The sequence below is a fragment of the Fundulus heteroclitus genome, chromosome 22 (genome assembly GCF_011125445.2).
Source record: "Fundulus heteroclitus isolate FHET01 chromosome 22, MU-UCD_Fhet_4.1, whole genome shotgun sequence".
Lineage (NCBI taxonomy): Eukaryota > Metazoa > Chordata > Actinopteri > Cyprinodontiformes > Fundulidae > Fundulus > Fundulus heteroclitus.
Genome location: NC_046382.1, coordinates 29339225 through 29362263, shown reverse-complemented (window position 1 = coordinate 29362263; position 23039 = coordinate 29339225). Strand labels below are relative to the sequence as shown.

General features: G+C 41.7%; 1 protein-coding gene across 1 annotated transcript; it reads right to left on the bottom strand.

Moving 5' to 3' along the window:
• Positions 1-423: 423 nt before the first annotated feature.
• Positions 424-22421, bottom strand: LOC105927276 (protein FAM13B). The gene is given in 22 exon segments (XM_036126807.1): positions 424-922; positions 1397-1498; positions 2869-3083; positions 3410-3511; positions 3640-3723; positions 3862-4097; positions 5230-5311; positions 6099-6231; positions 6379-6628; positions 7526-7712; positions 8855-8932; positions 10841-10898; positions 11656-11753; positions 11880-11893; positions 11969-12066; positions 12162-12383; positions 15413-15534; positions 17771-17936; positions 19408-19588; positions 20822-21031; positions 21123-21312; positions 22131-22421. Coding segments are annotated over 22 exon segments (2982 nt in total). The 5' UTR covers positions 22161-22421; the 3' UTR covers positions 424-798.
• Positions 22422-23039: the final 618 nt, after the last annotated feature.

The following is a 23039-nucleotide window of genomic DNA, read 5'->3' as shown; positions in this document are numbered from 1 at the left end:
TACACACACATAGAGAGAACTATATAAACCAGAAGTGCACAATCTCAAAAGCTCATATCCTTTTCAACATAGGCATTTGAGGGGGGTGGGTGACTGCATGTAGGCATTTAAAATAAAAAGGGGGAAGTAAAGGCAAATTTCAAATACAACTTGCACTATGGCGCCTACATACACTGCATACATTTCAAGATCAACATCTAAATTGGATGGTGGTAATTTAGATGATCTATGAAAGTCTGAATACATATCATAGCACAATGTAGGGTTAAAAAAACTAAAACTGACATGCACAAACACTGCTGGATATCCCACTGCTTGCATTTAAGCTTACTTTGCTTTTTTTTTGTTTGTTTGTTTATAGGACAGCACTTTGACAAATGCAGTTACCACGTCAGCTTTGAGGAGAGAACATCTTTTTGACATGAAGAAAAAAAAAAAAAAAACAAGTGAGTAGCGAAGTGCCATAATATACATGAAGTATTCCTAAATTAGCTGAATGTAACCGAGGCTGCTTCACTGTTGACATGGTAACCGTGCTAAATGGCTACAACAGGGTGAAAATGTCCTAATTAACAGGGACAAGCGATATGCCCCCCCCCCCCCCAGTATTGATTCAGTGTCAATGACTTCACTATTCAGTTTTCCTCATGTAAAGTGCATTTACATTATGAGCATGGAATGAAACGACACCCATCAGCATCAAACATGTTTCTCCAAAAAAAAAAAAAAAAAAAAAAAAAAAAACGGATCAAGTTGTGTTGAGATAAATAAAAGAAATAAAGTCCCACTGTGAGTAACTCAACTTGCTGTGGTTGAGTCTTGTTTACTGAGCAGAGCTTCCAGTAGACGGAGCTTCGCCTTGAGGTTCTTGTACTGGCAGTACTCCTCCGCCATTGGTCCACGGTCCTCCTTCTGACAGACCCTGTTAAACGTGACACGCAGGTTGAGACGATGCAAAAACGGCAAAAACCTTTCTTTTTTTTGTTCTTCGAAGTTTTCGAGAAACAAACTGCAGCAGCTTCCACGACTGGTCGATGGTCCCTATGTTGCCTTACTCAGATAGCTATGTACAGTGTGTGTATTGTATTCAACGACTAACCGTATTTACTTTGGGGGACTAACCATGCACAGTCCAAACGGACGTGTACAGTTCAGAATCAAAATGTCTATCTCTGTCTCCTTCTTGAGCTCTCTGTACGGGGTTAACGTTACATAGCTGTGCATTACACTGTTGTACCATTACAATGTTGTTGTTTTTTTTTTTTTCTTTTGTGGATGTCTTTTTGATTTTCACAAGGCATCGTTTAAAAAAAAAATGTTCATAGTTTATTAAAAGACTAAATAAAACGGAAATGTCAAGGAATCTGACTTGTGTTTGAGTGTATGTGATGGCTACCTGCCGGTCTGTGCGTAGAAACGGTCTTCAAACTCTTGGAGGGCTAGGTGAAGCCTTCGTTTCTCTAATCGGACCATCCGCAGATGATCCAGCAGTTCTTGTCTGCGTGAAGGAAGATATTTTGTACGACAGCATTAATATGCATGTTCTTTCATCTATTTGGCTGAAAGGGTCTGTCAATCTGCATAAAGTGCATGTAAATGTTCCCGGCTTGGCCATGACATCGGCAGGTCATAGAACATCTATTATCAATTATCATTATCGTTAAATGCATCAAAACTGAAAAATCCCACTATTTTCTGTCAAACACATCAAACAACAGCATGTAGGCCTACTGATTTATATAATTTAAATAATGACTTGAAATTAATAATTTATGATTAAAAACATATAAAGGTTATGCTTTGATGCATTTAAATGTGGACAATCTTATTTTCTGTTGAATTCAAAATTACTATCTCTATCAAAGAACCTGTTGTATTCTTTAGAGTAAAAAAAAGTCAGAATTGGTGACGATCGGGATCAGCAGGTCAAACCTTTAAAAAAAGTATATATCTATCAGCCAGAACAAACCTGATTGGTGCAACTCTACCAGAGACTTAGCTTTACAGTTAGCAATGCAAACTATGCTAATTGTGCTGTTTAACTTTTGCCCAAATTCCCTTTTTTCTGATGCATTTACAGGGTTCCTACACATTCTTCAGTATATATATATATATATATATATATATATATATATATATATATATATATATATATATATATATATATATATATATATATATATATATATATATATGAATTTATTGCCAAAAAAGTTCCACTGTGGTCAGTCCGAACATTCCTGCATCAACCAGAGACGGTGAACAGAGGGACTGGTTGATGGAAAGGCGACTAGATGAATGGATGGTAAGAACCTGCCACCTGCTAACCAATTTGTGGTTTAAAACTATGTGCTTCTCCATGTTATCCATGAAACCTTTAGAGCTGTCTGAGCCTGAGTGCATATGTGATTTTTTTTCAGTCAGTACCACAGAGATGTGATGAGGTACTGATGAGGTAGATGGAAAAAAAAGCTGACTTTATGGTCACTGTGTGCATCCTTTGTGTGAAATTGGCAATAAAAGCACAACGGCTAGAACAAATACTTGTAAATATTGAGGATATTTATCTTTTATAAACATGATAAAGAATAAAGCCTGGATATAGAAATATTTTCCATAATAAAATTTTTTTCCAGACTTATTCAGGTCTAGGAAATACTTGAATCAAATGTAATATAAATTTCATCCTAGATTATGTGGGAACCCTATAAACAGCCATCTAAAAATGTTAAATATGTTCTATAATTAAACAGTCTGTAATGACAAGAGGGAGAGACCCCTTTGTGGCGCATAGGAACCCTGACACAGTAGGACCCATCATATTATGACCTACTACTACACCAGCACACACATACATAGAAGCTGTACCTGGATGCTTCATGTAGTGTTGCCATAGTGATGATCTGCGTCTGGAAAGTCTTCCCCTCATCCAGCGGCGACACCAGAGGAGTTTCACACATTTCCACCGAAGATGGAAACTGGGACTCTTCTGAAGACCTGCACCCGGCTGTTTTTAACCAAAGCGGCTGCTGTCTGGGATTCTGCTGTTTAAAGTGCTCTTCATCAGAATCCTCCTCTTCCTCCTGTGTATTCCCCCACCCCAGAGAAAAAAAAGACATTGCGTTATAAAATGGTTGTTGAGCCAATTCTTCACTCTGGTAAAAACCAGCAGCTGCTGCATGATTAAGAAACAATTAATCGTGGACGTCTAGCTAAGTTCATACAGGAGGCAGTTATTTTATTTCGTTCTTATATTTAAACACTAGAGGGCGCACTGACACTAGTTTCAAGGCAGGCCGCTGCGTTTGCTGGCGCTGTTATGGTTGGAGGTGAGGAGGCTTTGAGCCAGGATTTAGGATCTGAGTTTTGTTCCTCAGACCAAAACATATTTGTCTAAACTGTAACTCACAATGGTTGTAATGGCTGCTGTGGAGGCAGAAGCAAGCAGCTGCTTTAGGAGACGGTACCGGTCGTAGAGCGGTTTCATCAGGGTCCGTTCCTGCCTGGTGATCTGAAATTACACGAAGAAACGTTGTTTTGTAGTAAATTAATTTCAATTCTATTCAACAGACACAATGGGGAACTTTCTAAAAAAAAAAAAGAGGATGAGAAATCGGGGAAGAAGAAAAGTAGTCGTACTGGGCGTCCATGCAGACCCTCAAAGTACAGCAAACACTTCTGCATGCAGGTCTTCTCCATGCTCATCTGGAAATGGGACATCTCCTGCACAGAGAGTATAGTGAAAACCATTAGGTATAAACAAACAAAGTAAATTAGCCTTTTCAAACCTCGTTTAACTTGAACTGTAAAGTTAACTTAAAATGACAGCATTAGCGACGGAAAGCTGTCCACAGCACCAACCTTAATGCTGTCAGGCAAACCCAGCTCACTCCTCCTTTCCCTCAGTCGGTTGCTTATGAGGTTGACCGTCTCCTCCAGATTTGGCTTGGTGTTGCTGTTATTGTTGATTGGTTGGAGCTCAGTTCCCGTCGGCCCCGCCTCCCGCTGGTCTATGTTAGTCCAGCAGGTCTCGCCTGTGGGACTGAGACCTCCGAGTCCCTTCACTTCTGACTCCCCACTCTGTTTGAGCTTTATTTCTAAAGAAAATCAAGAATACAGGTCAGATTTTAAAGTAGTGCGAGTTCTGCACCCTCTTTATGATTAAATTCACAGTATTGAATATTTTCTTTTTCTTTTTAGCATCAGCAATGTTCTCTATTAAAAAGGTAAACATGCTGTACACCAGTCAAATGCACTAATGAAAGCTACTTTTCAGCAGAAATGTTACTTTTAAATCAAGATTAAAAACACATTTGTTTCGGATTGGCTTCAACTGTTCTAGTTAACTGAATCACCACTTCTTTGTTCTAATTTCTAACTACATTTTATTCCTACTTGCTTTTATTCTGTTTTAATTTGCTATATTTTAATCATGTAACGCACTTTGCATTGTCCCTGTACTGAATTGTGCTATATAAATAAATTTGCCTTGCCTTGCCTTGCCTTTTATTAACAGTTTGCTTTAGAAATGTGTTTTTCATCATTTATTTTAATTAAGTTACTTAAAATCCCACCTTGGAATCTAGAATTATAATGCTTTATATAAAAGCTCTGATTTTTTTATACATTTTCAAATTGATACATGTTAAAAATCCTCAGAATAAAAAGTACTCCCAGTCAAAAGTTTAGACGCACGTTTGTCGGTCAATGGCTTTTCATTATTTTTATTACTTTCTACATTGCAGATACATAATGAAGACATCTAAACTATAAAGTAAAAGTATACAGAATTTTGCAGCAAACACAAAAAGTGTAAAATACCTAACGTATTTTGATATTTTAGATCCCTCAGAATAGCCCGCCTTTGTTTTGATTACTTTGCCCTCTCTTGGCACTCTGGGGTAGCTTTATGAGGTAGACACCTGAAATAGTTTACCAACAGGCTTGAAGGAGTTTCCAGAGGTGGGAATAAAAATAAAGACAACCCACTGAATGAGAAGGTGTGTGTAAACCTTTGACTGCTGATGTACGTCCTACAGTTTTTCTTTAACCTCGTTATGGAACCGTTACATAAATAGTTTTTTTTTTTTTTTTTTTTTATAGGTACCTGGAAACTGAAAATGTCACATTAGGCTAGCTCTCAAACGAGCAGCTTCTGAGTTAAAATACTCCCACCACTGTAACGGTGGGAGTGTTGCAAGTGTGCGTATTCGTGGTTAAGTAACGGACCTTTTAGCTGCTTGCGGCTCTTGATCAGGTCCTTCATCAGTTTGGCCACTTCTGGATGAGAAGTCTTGTCATTGTGGGCTGGCTGAAAAGAGCAAGAAAAATGATATCATTAATTCAACAGTCATTTCTGGTTTGCTTTGGTTTGTCTTGGTTACCTTGCTACATAAAATGCACTCGGTGGAGAGATTACTCCTGATATTTTTAGGTTTAACAAATCATAACGAAACAAATCACAAAACCAAACCACACTGCTTCGGATTTTCTGTGTATCAGGTCACAGCTTTTTGGCACCAACTTTTGGATCAGTAAAGACTTGTAGATTGGCGTGTCCGACACTAAATGCAAATTTCTTAAAGTGCAGCTATAAGAGCCACACGGCCACTTCAACCTGAGCTTAAAACCGTCTAAAGTTCAAAGGACGAGTGAAACATTTTTTACTTCTTCTACTTGGTTCAGTAAATCAAAAAGCATAATGCCAGGGGTTACAAGATCAATTATATAATATGCTGTTTAAGTATATAACAAAGTAGTCCACCACATTTATCAAGCATGGTAGATTATTTTTAAAGTCCAGAAAAATCTAACATTTTAAATACTAAATCGTATCTTTCTCTCCACACTAATCCTGATAATGAAGTAAATCCCATATATTTGCAGACTATTCAAGACTGTGTAGAAAGAAACTGTGGCTGTGTGGATTTCAGTGGAATCAGCAGCATCAGTTTCACAGAAACCAAGTTAGGTTTGTGATGTCAAAAACAGACTACTGTAATAAAAGCACCCTGTCAGGTTGTTCGGAAAAGTTCCTTATAAATGACGTTTGTAACTCTTAATCATTTCCAACCCAGCTTGTCGGAGCCCAGCCGTACCTTGTAGTGCCTCTCTTGTTCAAAATGCTCCTCAAATCGCCTGATCTTCTTTCTGAGCGTGTGGATGTGTCTGTTGAGCACCGAGATGGACGCAGAACTTTCTTCTTGCTCTGTAGGGACGCTGCAGCGAGCCCTGGAGAGGTGAAAGCCCATAAGTCTGCTGATAATAGCCCATGCTGAATAGAAACTCTACTCCTGCTGCACAATAAATCCCGAGAAAGCTGAAACAAATCTATTGTGGCTGTCACAGGAAGGATGTCATTTAAAACACGGATCCTACATGCGTATGTGCTGCGAGCGGGGTGGCGACGGGGCGGCGTCGGGGTCGGGGTTGTAGCGTAGGCTGTGGCTGAGGCTCGGACAGCGCGGCGAGGGAACCGGGCAGTCCCCCGGAGTAAAACGAGACAACAGCAGGCTGGAGAGAGGGCGCGGCGGGCTCAGCAGGCTGTCTTCCCCCGTAGGTCCTTCTGAACCGGAGGCGGTGGACGGAGCGGAGCCGGGCTCTGATAGAGATGGAGAGGAGTTATGCACTATAAGACAGGGAGCAAAGACAACACATCGTCTGACGGCCATAGTCACAATGACAATATATCTCTGTCTCAATGTCTATTAAATATGGCTCAATAAAAGACGCGCACTTCTATCTTAGGAAAACAATCGTAGCATCGCATTGCTCCTGGTCTGAGTGCAGCTGATTCTCATTTCCTTTTTTAAATGGCTAAAAACACGTAAAAGAAGAATGTGCTGCAGGCTGCTGAAAAAAGGTGGTAGTTTAAAACATTTCACAATTATTCCTATTTATGTATCAAAGCATCGGCCTCTAATCTTTTCTATTTAGTTTTTGTTAAAACAAAGTGAATCAAAGTTAAAACACCATGAGTGTACATAAGACATCCTCTACCTTATTTCTATTTTTATTTTATCTACTTCTTTCTTTTTGATCCACGGTATAACGAGGACACACTTTATATACCTGATGCACCTCGTCCTACTTGACACCTTCTTCTTCTGATTACTGAGCCGACATGTGAATTTATCCAAGGTAAGATCAATAAAGCCTATCTTAATTAAAGTACATTGTTGGCTGATGCGCTCATGGTCCAAAAATAGTCAAGAGTTTTGAGGGATTTAATGTGTGTGTGTGTGTGTGTGTGTGGGGGGGCGGATTTTTCCGTTTGACTTGTCGATCGCTGATCAGAGACCATCGAGGGAAAACTGGACGATTCCGATCGCTGCCTGATTGATTAATGCATCTCTAAAAAAAATTAAATACTGCGAGCACTGTCTTAGTCAATAAAGTATCTAAAATGTTTTAAATCCTTCACATTCATCCCGCTGTGAATATTTTTCTCTTTTTTCTGGAAGTCCAAATAATTCATGTTCTGACGCTCCTCTGCATCACGACCGCTCCGCCGATTCGGTCTTACCTGCTTGCGATGAGTCAACTGTGTGCCGATGCTGAGGTGGTGACAGAGGCAGTTTTCGGACAAACCGATGTGCTTCAGAGGAAAAAGGCTGCTGCGGAGCAGGCGTGTCATCCTGAGCCCGGGGGTCTAATGAGTCCGACGAGGGTCTGGAGTCAGCCTCCAGGGCTTGGAGCTTGAGGGAAGGGCTCTGAAAACAGAAGCAAAACATGCTCTCAGGGACGCGGGCAGGAAATGATGGCAGGGCTCTGGAAGCGCAGTTTGGTTGTGAGGGAGGCGGACTTCAGCTCATCACATGTTTGGGAATTTCGGGAAGTCCTGGGAAACGAATACTCTCCTCCGGTTGGAAACAGCCTATCAGAGGTGAGCTGATGAGTGAGAGAACTGAGTCAATATATGACAGCAGCTCGTTACTCGTTACAAAAAAACAAATTTGACTTTCCCCTCCGCTTCACAAAAGTCGCACAGTTGCAGTCAGATAGTAGGAGGTCTCCCAGCCAGGCGAGTGAGTCAGACGGCTGAAGTGCATCCAGCATCCAGCTTTCATTCCACCACTGCCGTCCCTGCGTCCCCGTATCCACGTGCCTGTGCCTCTGTGAGAGCGTCCTGTAGAATCTTTAAATCCTTTCGCCCGGCATTCCCCGCGCCTCTGCAGTGGAGCAGCCTCCACGCGGATTATTCATAGTGCACGGAGGAAGGGGTGGCGGCTGTGGGGATGTCGCTTGTGTTGCTGCGTGCCGTGTGGGCGCGTGCGCAAAAGGAGAGGAGAGAGAGAGGTACTGTATATGACGAGCCGTTTCCACAGCAACGTTGTCCGGCCGGGTTCAGGAGTCGATGTGGTGGGGAATGCGGGGAGTCACATCGCTTATGTGCGCGCTTCATTTTGACTCCGTACGACACACTGAAGGTGGAATAAAAATAAAAATAAAAGCTGTGAGGTCACAAAGCTTTGTTGTAAGGCATGGTCGTTTTTTTTGGACGGCGTGCTTCAGGTGATCTGACATCACTCTGAACATCATCAGCGGCGGCAGCAGATATAGGCTGAGGTTCCTCACGCTCATCCTCCTGTGCAGCTCATTCATAAAAAAAAACAAAAAAACAGGCTTGTGAGTCAGACAGAGGAGGTGGAAGGATGTGAGGGAGGGCAGCGAGTGAGGCTATTATTACAGGAGACAAACACCTACAGGCAGGCATCGGCAAACATCCCCACACACGCGGGGATTTGTACAAAATAAGGCCAGGTATCAGCCGTCCTGCCGCCAAAGACGCTCCTTTTCTAAAACAGTAATAATTAAAAGACGCAAACAAAGAGTGTGAGCGAGGAGGATTTACGTCATAGCTGCTGTTTGTGCATCTGCAGTCATTATGTGTGTCAAAGGAACCGTGGTATCATTCTCCTCCTCGTCTCCTCTGAAGGCAGAGAAAGCCTGAATGAAGCCAGACGAACGTATAGTACCGGAAAACCTCCACTTATAGATTTCTTCAGTTTTGTCTTGTTGTCACGTTAAATGTTTTCCATCGTCATGCTCATTTTAATATTAGGCAACTCTAACTTGAGTAAATCTTCAAATATTTTATTTAGAAGAGGAAAACACGTTATTCAAAGCACTCTGGTGTTAGGTGAAAATATAATCGCCCCCCCCCACCTGATTATTACCAGACGCTTACAATCAATAAATCAATTACATAGAACCTATCTGAACACATCAGGTAGGTAACAAGATCTCAAACAAAACACTCCGTGCCCTGATCGAAAGAAACAAACTAAATGACGTCTGTCGGCCAGCAGAGTGTTACAGAGCCATTTCCCAGGCTTTGGGACTTTAGCTAACGGCGGTGAGAGCCATTATCCACTAATGGAGGAAACATGGAACAGTGGTGGACCTTCCAGGAGGCCTACCGCGATTATGCCAAGAGGAGGAGATGGCTTCTGAGTCCCAGAGTTGTTTTGGTGCACGATGTCTACCAAGTCAAGAGCGAAAGAAAAGCAAAAACCTTGTGAAGCTCTTGGCGAAATCTGGCAAGAGGCTCGTTGTCCCCAGTAAAATTAATCCTGCACCAAAGCCTGAGCTAAAAGCCCTCTGAGCAACGACTAAGGAACTACTCTAAAAAAGACTGTTGCAGGTAAATCCACTAAGTTTTCTGGAGAAAAGTCCTGTAGTCTGATTAAAATGACATGAAGGTGCCTGGTTATGGCGTCCATTGCAGCGTGTGGAGAAAAAAAGCTGGCAAGCCTTGGAACACCGTCCTGGCCGTGGCGGTATCATGTTGTAGGGGTGTTTTGCTTTTGGTGTTTTGGGTTAAAGTACTTAAAATATATACTGAAGCACTAGAAAATAATCTTATGTGGTAATACGGAAGCAACATCCCAGGACATCGGCCAAGAAGCTCGGTCACAAGTAGTCTTCCAACTGGACGGCGTCCCAAATCGTATGAGAAAATGAGCTAAACAGAGGCCTGAGGACAACAAAGACAACGTGTTGGCGCAGCCATCACAGAGCACTGATCTTAGTCCCATAGAAAGTGTGTGGGCAGAGCTAAAAGGTTGTGTGCAAACAAAGCCGCCTCCAAACCTGGTTCAGTTACAGAAAGCTCCTGCTAGCCCGAGGTTAACCAAAATGTTTGACCCGAGACACACGGTCAAAACGGGCAATTCTACCAAATACTAAAGAAATATATTTTAAACCTTTCTTTAAAGAAGGTAAAAAAAAAAATGCTCTCAAAAACTTTCCCCTCAACATTTTTGGATTTAGAAATAATAATAATAGCTAATCTCAGCTGACCCAAAACAAGAAACCTTTAGCCTAGGTCCGATAAAATAAAAAATAACAACAACAATGGGAATAATAATTTACTCCTGCATCTGTTGGATATCACATGAGGCATCCTTGGCACGCTGCTCATTGCACCATTGTATAACTGTCTCAATTTGCCGGCTTGTTTACAGTGTGTATAGATGTGTCCCCATACAGCAGGTTTGATTTTGATTACTGAGCTATTGTGTTACTGTGTTATTGGGTAAGTAAACACATCGTGACCATTGTACAATCCAGGGTCAGCTTCCTTGTAAGTGTCCTCCTGGCAAATAAAGCTGGTCGTGATTCTGATTAATGTGAGGCAGAGACTTTTTTTTTTAAAACTGTGCCTTTCATTAGAATCTCTACAAAAAACGTTTAGGGAAAAAAAACTCACACCTCTCTATAACCGAAAAGTTTTTTTTTTCTCAGATCAATCAATCATTTCATTAAAGAGATCCTGAGGCGACGTTATTGAAGCCCAAAGCTATAAACTGACTTCCAGTCAGAGAAGTCTGTTTACCTTGTACTGCGACGGCGTCATGTCCTCTTCTGTCTTGTACGTTATGCAGCACAGTAGTCTGGAAGACAATAATAAGCACGCACATTGAACGGACGCTGAAAAACTCAGCCATCACGTCTGATTAAGGACCAGCAAAAAAAAAGCAGGCCTCATAATTTGCGCACCAACTCTTGTTCTACCTCCGGCTACAGTCCATGTAACTTTAATAGGCAACGCAGAGCGTGATACGGTCAATACTGTATTGGATGCGCTCGTGAACAGGGCCGTTTTTAGCTCTGCGGTGGCGAGGTCATGCGTCGCTGATGTCATATTTATGGATTGTTTGTGGCTGGAATGAATGAGGCGCCGCTGAGGTGGCAGGTCCCTGGAGAACGACGTAAACAGAACCTCAGCGTCCCGCCGTAAAACGGTCAGTCGGCCCGCTCCGTGTGAGGCCCTGCAGCGAGTCAGTGTTCGTTGGACTGGAATCATATCATGAATGCGAGCGGGGCTGTGCTCTGATAACCTACTTCTGAACTGGCTGCGGGGCTCAGCCATGAGCTGAGGGGGAGAAAAGCAGGAGTGCAGGCGCAGAGAAACAACAGTAGTGTCCAAAGAGATACGATCGAAAAAAAATTTCTACTGCTACAGACATTTTTTTTTACTTTTTAGCAGAGTTTAAATCTGCGTGTTTAAAATACTTACACCTAACTGCACTGTTGTTTAAAATGTATCTGACAAATACTTTGAGCACAACTAACTGGAAAAAGGAGAAAATGATCTTCTTTTTTTTTTCCTTCTTCATTTTTAATAATGATGGTGGACTTTAATCTCACCTCTCTGTGAGCTGACTCTGTGTTTTGGCTTTGCTTGGTGAGTCATTCCTTACACAGCCGTCTGAATTAGATGAACTCTGTCCTGCGCTGGCAGCAACCTAGATTAAAAAAAAAAAGTCAGTTTAATCCATATCATTTAACTTCCAAGGTGAAAAATCACTTGTCGTATAAAAACCTGATTTAATTCTTATAGTATGTATATTGGTGGGATTTTCTGTCATAACATCTGGAGATGAGCGTGAACGGCTGCAGGAATCGGTGTTGCTGAATGGGTTTAGACAGAGAATAGTAGAAAATAAGTGTGGGCACACCGAAGGGAAGTTGTCTTTGTCCAATGCAGACCCCTTCTCTACTTCTTCCTCCTGTTCCAGCTTTGATCCGCTGTTGGGTTGGGCTGTCTGCAAAGATGTCCTGGTGATGTGAGCAATGGGGTTAACTAAATGGGTAAAATTAAAGGTGAACATAGAGTTAAAGCGCCATTGTCTCTGGAAAAGAGAGGTATTCACCATTGCACGGCGGGCTCTGTTTCAAAAGGCTCCTCCCGTGCGCTTTGAAACTGAGGACTGTGCGGCCGCTGCGCAGGCACCAGGTCAGCGTGGTTGGAGAGCAAGTTGCCTGCTTCGGCGACGATGCTGTCCTCCTGGAGAACCTCCTGGTTGGCCGTCAGCGCTTGAATGTCAGCGCTGACGTCAGAGCTGGTTTCACAAGCTGGCACCAGTGTGTCACAACTTTAACAAAAAAAGAAAAAAAAAAAAGAAATAAGAGGACAGAGAGAGAGAGAGGGAGGAAGGGATGAACAAAACACAATGTTTGCTGTTTGATTTGTTTTTGCACTAAAATCATTTCTCTAAGCATGGTTGAATCAGGGGTTGTGCAGCTACGCGTGCAGAAAGATGCAGGACCCGTCTAGCAACACAATGCAGATCCTTTATCAAATGGTCCCTTTTAAACCAGGAAAGATAAACAGCCAAGAGGTTAATATTCAAAGCTTTGCAATAGTAGTCTAAACCCCTTGAATCTTTCCACATTTCGTCCCGTTAGAACCCCAAACTCCATGACCTGGATTTTATGTGGCGGGTATCATATTTCAAGTTTTCATTCGAGCTTTTCTGTCACAAAACCTCCCAATGGAACTTATTGAACATTACAGATGAAATTTTGATGGTAGCATTGGAACAAAATTAGAACTGCCATGCTATCAGGAAGGAGTCAATATGGCAAGCATGAATTTAAGTCACTCACTGTCCAATTTTAAGCTTGAAAAACCCTGACCTCTGCGGGTAAACAGAGAACAACGTTTGATCTAAATCCTGATAAAAACCTCTCTTTAAGCTCCGCATGCCAGCTTCTAATAGAACACCGAATCTGTTCAGCTCTTCTTCTACCCTCTATAAACAACCTCAACCACAGCCAACACTTAGTGGTAAAAACGAATTAACAAATAGCCGAGGGTGTTAATAACACTTACTGTGGTATATGTTGAGCTAATCATCGTGCAGATGAGTCACCGATTGTCCAACTGCAGATTTCTATGCTGATAGATGCCAGCAGGCTCCAAATAGTTGTTTTTTGTTTTTTTAAATCCGTTACAGTACAAAGTCTCACATTTGTTCACTCACTTGTGGTGGACCGCCGCTCCGCCGTCGCTGACGCTGAAGCAGACCAGACACGAGAACATTTCTTTTCTCAGACTTACAGCAGTGCAAAAAATACAGAGAACGACGCAGGAGAAAGATGAGGATGCAAAGAAAAGAGCCCACAGACGACAAAGGCTTAATGGTCACAAAAAGAGTCCTGGAGGCATAAGAAAAGAAAAAAAAACTGACCCACCCGCTTAGGTTACCTCTCTCAGCACACGCACTCGCTTACGATGGCAAAGACGCAGGAGCTGGAAACTGCTCGGTCATATTTAGAGTTAGCCGAGCTCGTACGGCACAGCGGCACGGACAGAAGTAGGTCAGGAAGGCCGACAGCACACAGCCAACACATCTGGCCATATTTACTACTGAAGTGCAACTTCCTAATTATCGAAGACTTAACTAACCCAGGAAAGGGGATTCAGGCCGTCTCACACAGCGAGTTTTGTCTTGGCGGGCCATAAATCTGTAGCGCCGACCTCGACGAAGATCGTTTTAGAAATGAACGTCGTTAATGACACCAACAAACCGCTTATTGGAGTGAATCTGGAGCTGAAGCGAAAAGCACAGACTCAGAGAAAAATCTGTAAATGGAAGTTATTTTAAAAGTAAATGCAAACAGTCCCAAAGTGTTACATTTGCAGCAACCACACAAGATTTAGAACAGACAGAAACACTGAGGCAAAGGCAAGATTTACAGCAGCCGGGGAGAGGTTTACGTTCAGTCGCCAGAACTGTTACATTAATATTGGCATATTTTGAAGAGTTTACCGAGATAATTTTGAGGGTGAAATTTCCATCCATGTTTGACTTTTTATTCATGGGACAATGGAACAAAAGATTAGCAAGTTTGGGAGGCAGGTATATGTTTAGGATCATGTCAGTGGCTAGTAAAAAAAAGTCAACTCTAGGAAATGGCTGAAGACAGAGGCCCCTATGAGGGAATATGGTGTTGAAGTAATGCACAATAGTTATATGATAGAAAGAAAGACTTTTTCCGCCAGATTAAATTCTGGCTAATTTAAAAAATGTTGGTGCAACTGGCCAGCTTTGCTTCACCACTGACATCTGCAACTGTTGAATTAATAATATCCTGTTCAGTAAACTTCTTGGTCAGTAATACTTCATTGTGTGCTATAAAAGTTATTTTTCTTAATGCTGTTTGTCTTAATTGCTGGTGAAGATTCTCAGTCATCCAGGTCATGATCATTCCAAAATAAAGTAAAAAACAAAGCAACTGGACTTGTTTTCCGTAGTTGAAGATGTTTTGCTTCCTCTCCAGGAAGCTTTCTCAATTCAAAAAGTCTGGAGTAATGTGGAGTAACAAGCTTTATACCATTGCCAAACAAAGGCCTTGTAATGGCTTAGATAACATGCAAATTCAACAGAAACAGGTCCACCCCTTAGTAATGGGCGGTCGTTAAAGCCATTAAGCCAGCAGATTGGACTGAAACTAGTCCACTCCTCTGTAACGAGGAGTCGTTAGAGTTGTTATTGGCTTGTCTTAAAGGAACAATGTTTTGATCACCTGAATGAGGGTGAGAGTTAAAGTGATGGTTGGCTGGAATTAATCCTATAGCTGTGTTGTAAGTTTTTGAGAGTTGGAACCTAAGGCCTTCTGCTCTGTTTAAGGTTGGTCTTTCTCTCTTAACGTAGATGGCTTCCTTCACACCCCTTTCAAACCATCTGTCTTCTTTGTCCAATTTTTGGACATAGAAGACAGATGGAAGAAGACAGAAAGCTTCCGGGAGAGTAAGCGAAACGTCTTCAACTACGGAAAACAAGTCCAGTTGCTTTGTTTTTTACTTTTTTTGGAATGTTTGGCTTGATTAGAATCCTAATAACCCTTGATAAACATTTATGTGATTACAAAATAGAACTGTTCCTTTTTTAGTAAAACTTTAAGTTTTACATTGATAAAACAAATTCTACTTTCCTGAGAATGTGGACCAAATCAGAAAAAACATTAGGCAACACTGTTCTGTTCAACACTCATCCATCCATCCATCCATCCATCCATCCATCCATCCGTCCGTCCTTCCATCCGTCCATCCATCCATCCATCCATCCAACCATCCATCCATCCATCCATCCATCCATCTGTCCAAGGAGAAGAGTACCTGTTGAGTTTTGATTGCATCTCCAAGGCTAGTTCAGAAGCAAAGTTCCCAGAAATTGAAGCGATCTCTTCCTCCAACCTCCCCATGCTGTTCCGCGCTGACTCACACCTGTTGGGTTTGACCTTCCAAAAGAAGCATTATTAACATTAATAGACATGGCAACGTATTTTTCACAGGACCATCTGGATTTGTTTTGCACAACTATATTGTCCATTTCTGTATCACGTAATAAAAACTACTGAGCAGCCACTTCTAAAACCTACGGCGATGCTGTTTCTAGTTTTATCTGGCCTACAGTGTAACTGGTTGTAATGATTAGGCATAACTTGATGACCAATGAATAATTAAATTAATAGCACTGTTTAGGCAAGGCAAGGCAAATTTATTTATATAGCACAATTCAGTACAAAGACAATGCAAAGTGCTTATTTGATCATCACGCCACCTATTGGAGGGCGGCTTTAGGCTGCAAGTTGACATGTTGTTGTCAAAGTTGAGGTGTTAGAAGCAGGAAAGACTGGCAAATATCACAATCTGCCTGAGTGCTCCTGCCTAGGCAGACGCCCATGTAGCTTTTGGAGGCTGAAGCTACATGCCCTGAGCACCACCAGGTGACAAATTCACATACACACATGAGCCAAAGTGCATTTTGTCAATTACCTCAGGAGCAAATCACATCAGGATACATTACGGGAAGAAGGCAAGCTGACAGCTGGAGCAAAAAGGGGACCAACACATTATGCAGATGGTCATAATGATATGCCTTATCATATACATTCCTTGTTCATTTAGTAGTAATCAAGCTAATTCTACTGTCAATTATTTGCAAGGTAAATACAAAAGTTAACTGTGGTCAATTCAGTTTTATTTATATACTGCCAATCACAACATGTCCTCTCAAGGCACTTTACAAAGTGAAATTCAATTAAATCAGACAGACTGGTCAAAACGTTTCCTGTCTAAGGAAACCCAGTTGATTGCATCAAGTCTTGACAAGCAGCATTCAACTCCTCCTGAAAGAGCGTAGAGCCACAGGGAGAGTCGTCTGCATTGTTGATGGCTTTGCAGCAATCCCTCATACTGAGCATGCATGAAGCGACAGTGGAGAGGAAAACTCCCCTTTAACAGGGAGGAAAACCTCCATCAGAACCGGGCTCAGTATGAACGGTCATCTGCCTCGACCCACTGGGGGTTAGAGAAGACTGAGCAGAGACACAGAAGCACACATTGATCCAGGAATCTATGTTAACGGGTATTGGCAGATGATCTGCCCCCCTGGATGGTGTCACAGAACGCCATCAGAATACCAGACCAGGTGTACCTACTATGAAGAGAAAAAAGGCAGAAAGAACGTAAAGTTAAAAGTTGAAATAACAACAAACAATGCAAAACTGGAGAACAGTGGGAGAACTAGGAGGCTACTGTAGGAGTAGAGGAATCTGGCTTTTATAAACTACAAAGGCCAAAAAAGAAGAGTTCTTCATCAGAAGCCCAGTTAGAAAAGTTAAGAGATCTCCCAGCCTGAACTCTAGTGGGTGACAAGAAACCAACAGGACAGGTGGTGACATACAGGAAGCTACTTTACTGTTACCTCTGAAGTCACTACTTGGACCTGAGAATGACATCAGTCTAAACTCAACCCTGTCCCAATTCAAGTATGAGAACGCAGTGGGATCTGGTAATTAACACACTCACAGCAACACAGCAATATCAGCTAATATTTCCATGCATTTCTTAAGGTTCAAAGCAATTGTTTTGTTAAAGGAGGATGGATAGTACTGCAAATTTGGAAGATTGTTGAGAAACAAATTTAGCAAAATGTACAAGTACACAGTTTTTTTAGCTGTATGGTGGCCGAACAAAATTCAAGTCAAAAAATGATTTATATCCTTCTTCATAATCAGTGGAAAAGCCTTCTTTTTTTTAGCATTGCAGCAATCCAACCCTCCTTATACTGTAACTGCTAACCAACTTTTGGCATGTTTCCAGTAGTATTTATTAACCATTCATTTCTTACGATGAGCTCCACGTCTTTGAGGTTGGAAGGCCTCTTTTCCATCACCCTAATCTTTAGCTAACTCCACAGATTCAAGTCGGTATTCTGCCTGGGCCACTCCAGAACATTATAATTACTTCCAGTCAGAGAAGAACCAGGTTGGTAACATTAAAAGATTACTTTAAAACAATGTCTTTCAGAGATAGCATAACTTTGGCATCCACACTGCATATCTTTTTCAGCTTGCAACTAGAGGACTTTATTTTCATAAGTGCTGAAACTTTAAAAAAAAAAAAAAAAAAAAAAACATACCGCCAAATTAAGCATGGGACTATTGCTGTGAAAAGGAGTGTGACATTCACCTGAAACTGGGAGAGAGCAGGAGGAGGAGGCGAGGGAGACGCAGGGGATGGAGCCAATAGGACCTCTTCTTTGACTGGAAGGAGAACTGCCCGATGTCTGAGGAGGTGGAGCAGCAGGGCGTTACACACACTCTGCTCCTCCAGCATCCTGGGCCCTGCTGGAACACTACAGGAAGAGAGGGGGGAGAGAATCAACAACACAATGTCACTGTCACCACAAGAGGGTTTCAAAACAACCCTTTAAGTTACAACCATGGTGGTAAAAGCTCTCCATCTAGTGGCCAGAGGCGGGAACAGCACACTGAGGGAGAAACACGTCAAAAGCTACCAAGTTCTGAGTCTCACAACAGAAAACAATCATCACCTCAAATCAAAATAAAACCCTTTGGGTTGTTGTTGTTTTTTTTGCCTTCTAGCTAAAATTTATTCTCAATATTTTTATTCTACTGATGAATTTACTATTGGTGTAACGCAAAATGAATGCAGGGTTTAAATGGTGAATGTGTGTGTGTGTGTGTGTGTGTATGGGGGGGGGGGGGGGGGGGGGGGAACAAAGTGGTAACAGATGTGTTACCATGGCAGACAAATCCCTTTGAAGTCTGTCACATGCGATACATCACAGAGACATACGACAGGAAGTGGCTGTTTATGAAGACGTTTAGGTGGCAAATATGGAGGAGTTGCAGGGCACACACACACAGCGTCACTGAAGCTGTCGCCAACAACATATGCTCCAGTCATTCAACGCCGTTAGCCTGGTTACAAACACGATCAAAGTCTTAAACTAAGCTGAAAAAATTGCTTTTTTTTGTGTATTATTTGAATCCGAATGGATTGAGTGAATTAAATACAACAGCCTTCTGATTTTTGCACAGAGCAAAACGAAGAGCATTATTTACAGCCACCATTTTTTTCCCCCCCAGACTTCTACTTTCCAGCTACACCAACCCAACCTCCTCTGACTGTGGCTACGACGAGCATTTGTTTCCCTCAGACACGGGCCTTCATCAGATGACTAACAGACATGGCATTAGCTTTAACACAGAACAACTAATACAACTGAGATCAAAGAATGACGAGCCGATACAACGAGTCCTTTCTACGGTCTCACAGACCCCCCCCAAAAAAAACAAAAAAACCCAGAGCAGCCAGTTGTTGTGTGAGGCTCCATAGAGACTCGGCTTGTTTATAGTGACGGCTCAGTGCAGTAAACAGGAAGGGAGAAGCAACGAGCAAAGTCCTGAAGGCCTCGTTCATATCTGTACGTCGTTTTTCTGTGCCATGCTCCGATCCCACCCATTTCCTACAAGGAGGTGAGCTCAGTTTCACACGACAAAGGTCTCAGCAGCAAAGCTTTTTGAGCTGGACAACAGGCTGCTGTCATGAGAAAGAGGCTGTTGGATTTTTTATTTTATTTTCTGCATCGGGATCTACCAGAAAGACGAAAACGACGTGTGACAGAAACGTCTACGCCAGAAAGTACTGCAGTCAGCTTCCGTGTATTTATAATTACCGTTCATTAATTATGTATTTATAAATTAAAGCGACAGATCTAGATGTAACGACGCAATTTTAACTTGAAATGTGAATCAATTAAAAGAAAGCAGGTGAAGGTGACAGCTCGATCGACAACTTACTGAAATATACAGGGTCCAAAGATGGTAGCGACATTTTCCACAGGCATGTGGTTGGACTGACTCTGAGAGGCCACTCTGGACAGAAAGTGGATGAGGTAAGACAGAATGATGAGGCTGGAATCGGGCAGGTGGCAAAGGGATTCTCTCAGTCTTTGGTTCAGCTCTGCCTCATGTGCATGTCCTAAAAAAAAACAACAACAACAACAACACAAAAACATCAGAAATCAACGAGTTCCCAGGCTTTTCACTCACTGTCCTGGTGAAGCGCGTGAAGCTTTAAAATGAACTCATCTTTTACCGAAGTAGAATATTCTCCGCCTTTGGAAATAGGACAGCCCTTTAGCCATCAGAGGCTGCAGGAGCATGTCGGTCACCCGTGCAAAACATGCAGGACAGCGGTTCCTCAGGACCAGAGCTGGGAACCACTGCCCTACAAACCTTTTCAGGACAGAGAGAGGAACCTCTGACCATTCCTCCTTCCAAAATCCCTCTAGATCACTCTCAAAGCTGAATCATATATATTCTTCTAACCAAAGCACACGGTTCCAGTTAAAGTCCCAGCAGAATTTTCTCTACGTTTGTGATGGTAGGACAGAAAAATGCCGTTGCTTTCTGGCATCACACCCAAACAGCTAGTTGGCATGTAAAGACTGTCTACACTGCAAAAAAGAGAACCAAAAATAAGTACAATTTTCTTGAAATTAATGTATTTGCCCTTGATTTGAGCAGGTAAATAAGATTATTTGCCAATGGAATTAGTGTTTTTAACCCAAAAATAAGATAATTAGATATCCTGCACTTGAAATAAGATGATGGAGATGAATTGTTCCTATTTTAAGTGCAAAAAATCTTATTCCATTGGCAAATAGTCCTATTTATTTGCTCAAATCAAGGAAAAATACTTTAATTTCAAGAAGAAAATTCTTATTTTTAGGTCTATTTTAGCAGTGTAATGGTGATTATGGAGAATTTGATACCCCCAATATGGTGATTGGAGTTGTTTTAGCTCACTGACCGTCCTGCTCTCTGTGCGTGGCAACAAGCCTGAGTCATATTGTTTCTTTTTCTTTTTTCTTTTTATATCTCAATATATTCTTCTGACTTGTAAATACAAGCCTGTTTAGGCTAATTCCTTACGGCCATTTCCTCACATATAAACACTGGGAGAAAGCAGCCTCGCTTCAATGACATCTTCTTTTGACTTGAAAGAGTATCAGTCATATTTCTGGCCCCGGGCAACAGAAAGTCATTGTTAGCTAAATAGCAGTTCTGTCACACCGGGATCAACCTAACTACCTACAACACAAATGGTACATAGCTAAAGCATAAAAGATACATGAATGTATTGCTAGTAGCTATTTGAAAATTTATTAAATCTTACATCATGAAATTAATTTGTCATTTCCTAAAGTACCTGTTAAGCTCAGAACCAGCAGTTTGCGCTGCGGCTCAGGAACCAAAGGAGTAGGCAGTTCCCGCAGGAAGAGCTTCAGCAGAGAGGCAACGGTGGGGACGTCCCCCTCTTGCTCCAGGTCCACCACCTCTCCCCGGTCCCACCGCTCCCTCAGTTGCCTGGTTCGTGCCACGGACCCGCACAGGCGAAACAGGCCCCTGTGGTGCAGTCCTAAAAATAAGGAAAACAGGCGCAGTCACCACACACACGGGATGATATTTTAGATTATTTAGTGAAGAAGTGAGCGATGTGCCTAACGTACCATTCTTATCCAAGAAGTCCACCATGTCTCTTAAAACAAGAGGTATCCCGAAGACCATCTGCCCGTCATCTTTTAGTTTTTCCAAAGCAACACCGAATACACACCCAGGTGGCACATCGGGAACAGGAACGGTCTGTTCCGGGCAGACCTTAGCGCCGGGCCTCAAGATTCTCACTGAAGATGTGTCGCTCTGCAGAGAGAAGAGAAATAAACAGAAGGAAAACGTAACTTATCAGAATACCAAAAATCAGAAATATCTAAAAGAAAAAAAAACACAATTTTGGTGTTATCCTTTTAAATCCACCTTGATATTAGAGCATACATAGTGAGTACCAGGATCCCTGGACATTTTTATAATCAAATTCCAAACTTTTCCAGATGCAAATTAGCATCTCAGTCTTGCAATTACAGTAAATACCAAAGTTCACAAAATAGGTTTCCATCTATCTATCTATCTATCTATCTATCTATCTATCTATCTATCTATCTATCTATCTATCTATCTATCTATCTATCTATCTATCTATCTATCTATCTATCTATCTATCTATCTATCTATCTATCTATCTATCTATCTATCTATCTATCATCTATCTATCTATCTAAAGAATATATGTACATATATAGCAATTTTGTTTTATTTCTTTTAGTTTAGTTTTGTGTTGTTGTTTTGTTGTTGTTTTCTTATGGGAGGGGGTGGGGGGTTCTATTGTACTTATTACTTTAGGTAAAACTGACTTTTCCTTTTATAGATCTTGCGCAATAAACGCGTAATACAAAGAGAAACCCGATAAAGGGAAAATTTCATTTCTTAATAACTCCTAAAAACTGAGATCTATCGTTAGTGCCGGGCTACCAGATATTTGACACAAGTCCAATCCTGAAGCGCTTGGCAACATGATGAAACGACGCGTTCAGGGCCCCGCTGAAAAAAGGTAAAACTCCACTAAAGCTGGAAACGCTGCAGTCTGAGCGGGAGCACTGAATAATATTTGGAGAGAAACTTACACAGAGTGACAGTGAAGCGCTTGCGCCCATTTTTCAGCTCAGCGGACTGGAACAGCTCTCCGCCTCGAAGTTGTAGTCGGACTTTTCTCCACATGATGATGCTCCGCTTACGGAAAACGTCGAAGATTTGCGACTAATTGTTGCCATGGTCTTCACATCCCGGCGGCTGGATAACAGCCAGGTGAAAAACAGGGGTTTTAATGAAGCTTTTTGCCTCAGTTCTCTCCTGCTAACTTCGCTTGCAAAATGTTTACGTTACTAGCCACGTGGTACACGGTCGCTAAGGGAGTTGCTAAGGGAACCACGGAGTGGTTGGGGATGCTCCAGTGAAACTGTCCAAACACGATTACCTTTAGACCAGTCTGGCTGTTTCACATTTCAAGGACCTTATAATAATAATAATAATAATAATAATAATAATAATAATAATAATAATAATAATAATAATAATAATAATAATTTTCCATTATTATTATTATTATTATTATTATTGTTGTTGTTGTTGTTGTTGTTGTTGTTATTATTATTATGAATTCAATTCAATAACATTTTATTTACATACAGCCAATTCATGAAACATGTCATCTCAAGGCACTTTACAAAGTCAAATTCAATCATATTATGCAGACTGGGTCAGATTATACAGATTGGTCTAAAATTTCCTATATAAGGGAACCCAGTTGATTACATCAAAGTCCCGACAAGCAGCGTTCACTCCTGGAGAAGCGTAGAGCTACAGGGAGAGTCGTCTGCATTGTCCATGGCTTTGCAGCAATCCCTCATACTGAGCAAGCATGAAGCGACAGTGGAAAGAAAAACTCCCCATTAACGGGAAGGAAAAACCTCCGGCAGAACCAGGCTCAGTATGAACGATCATCTGCCTCGACCGACTGGGGTTACAGAAGACAG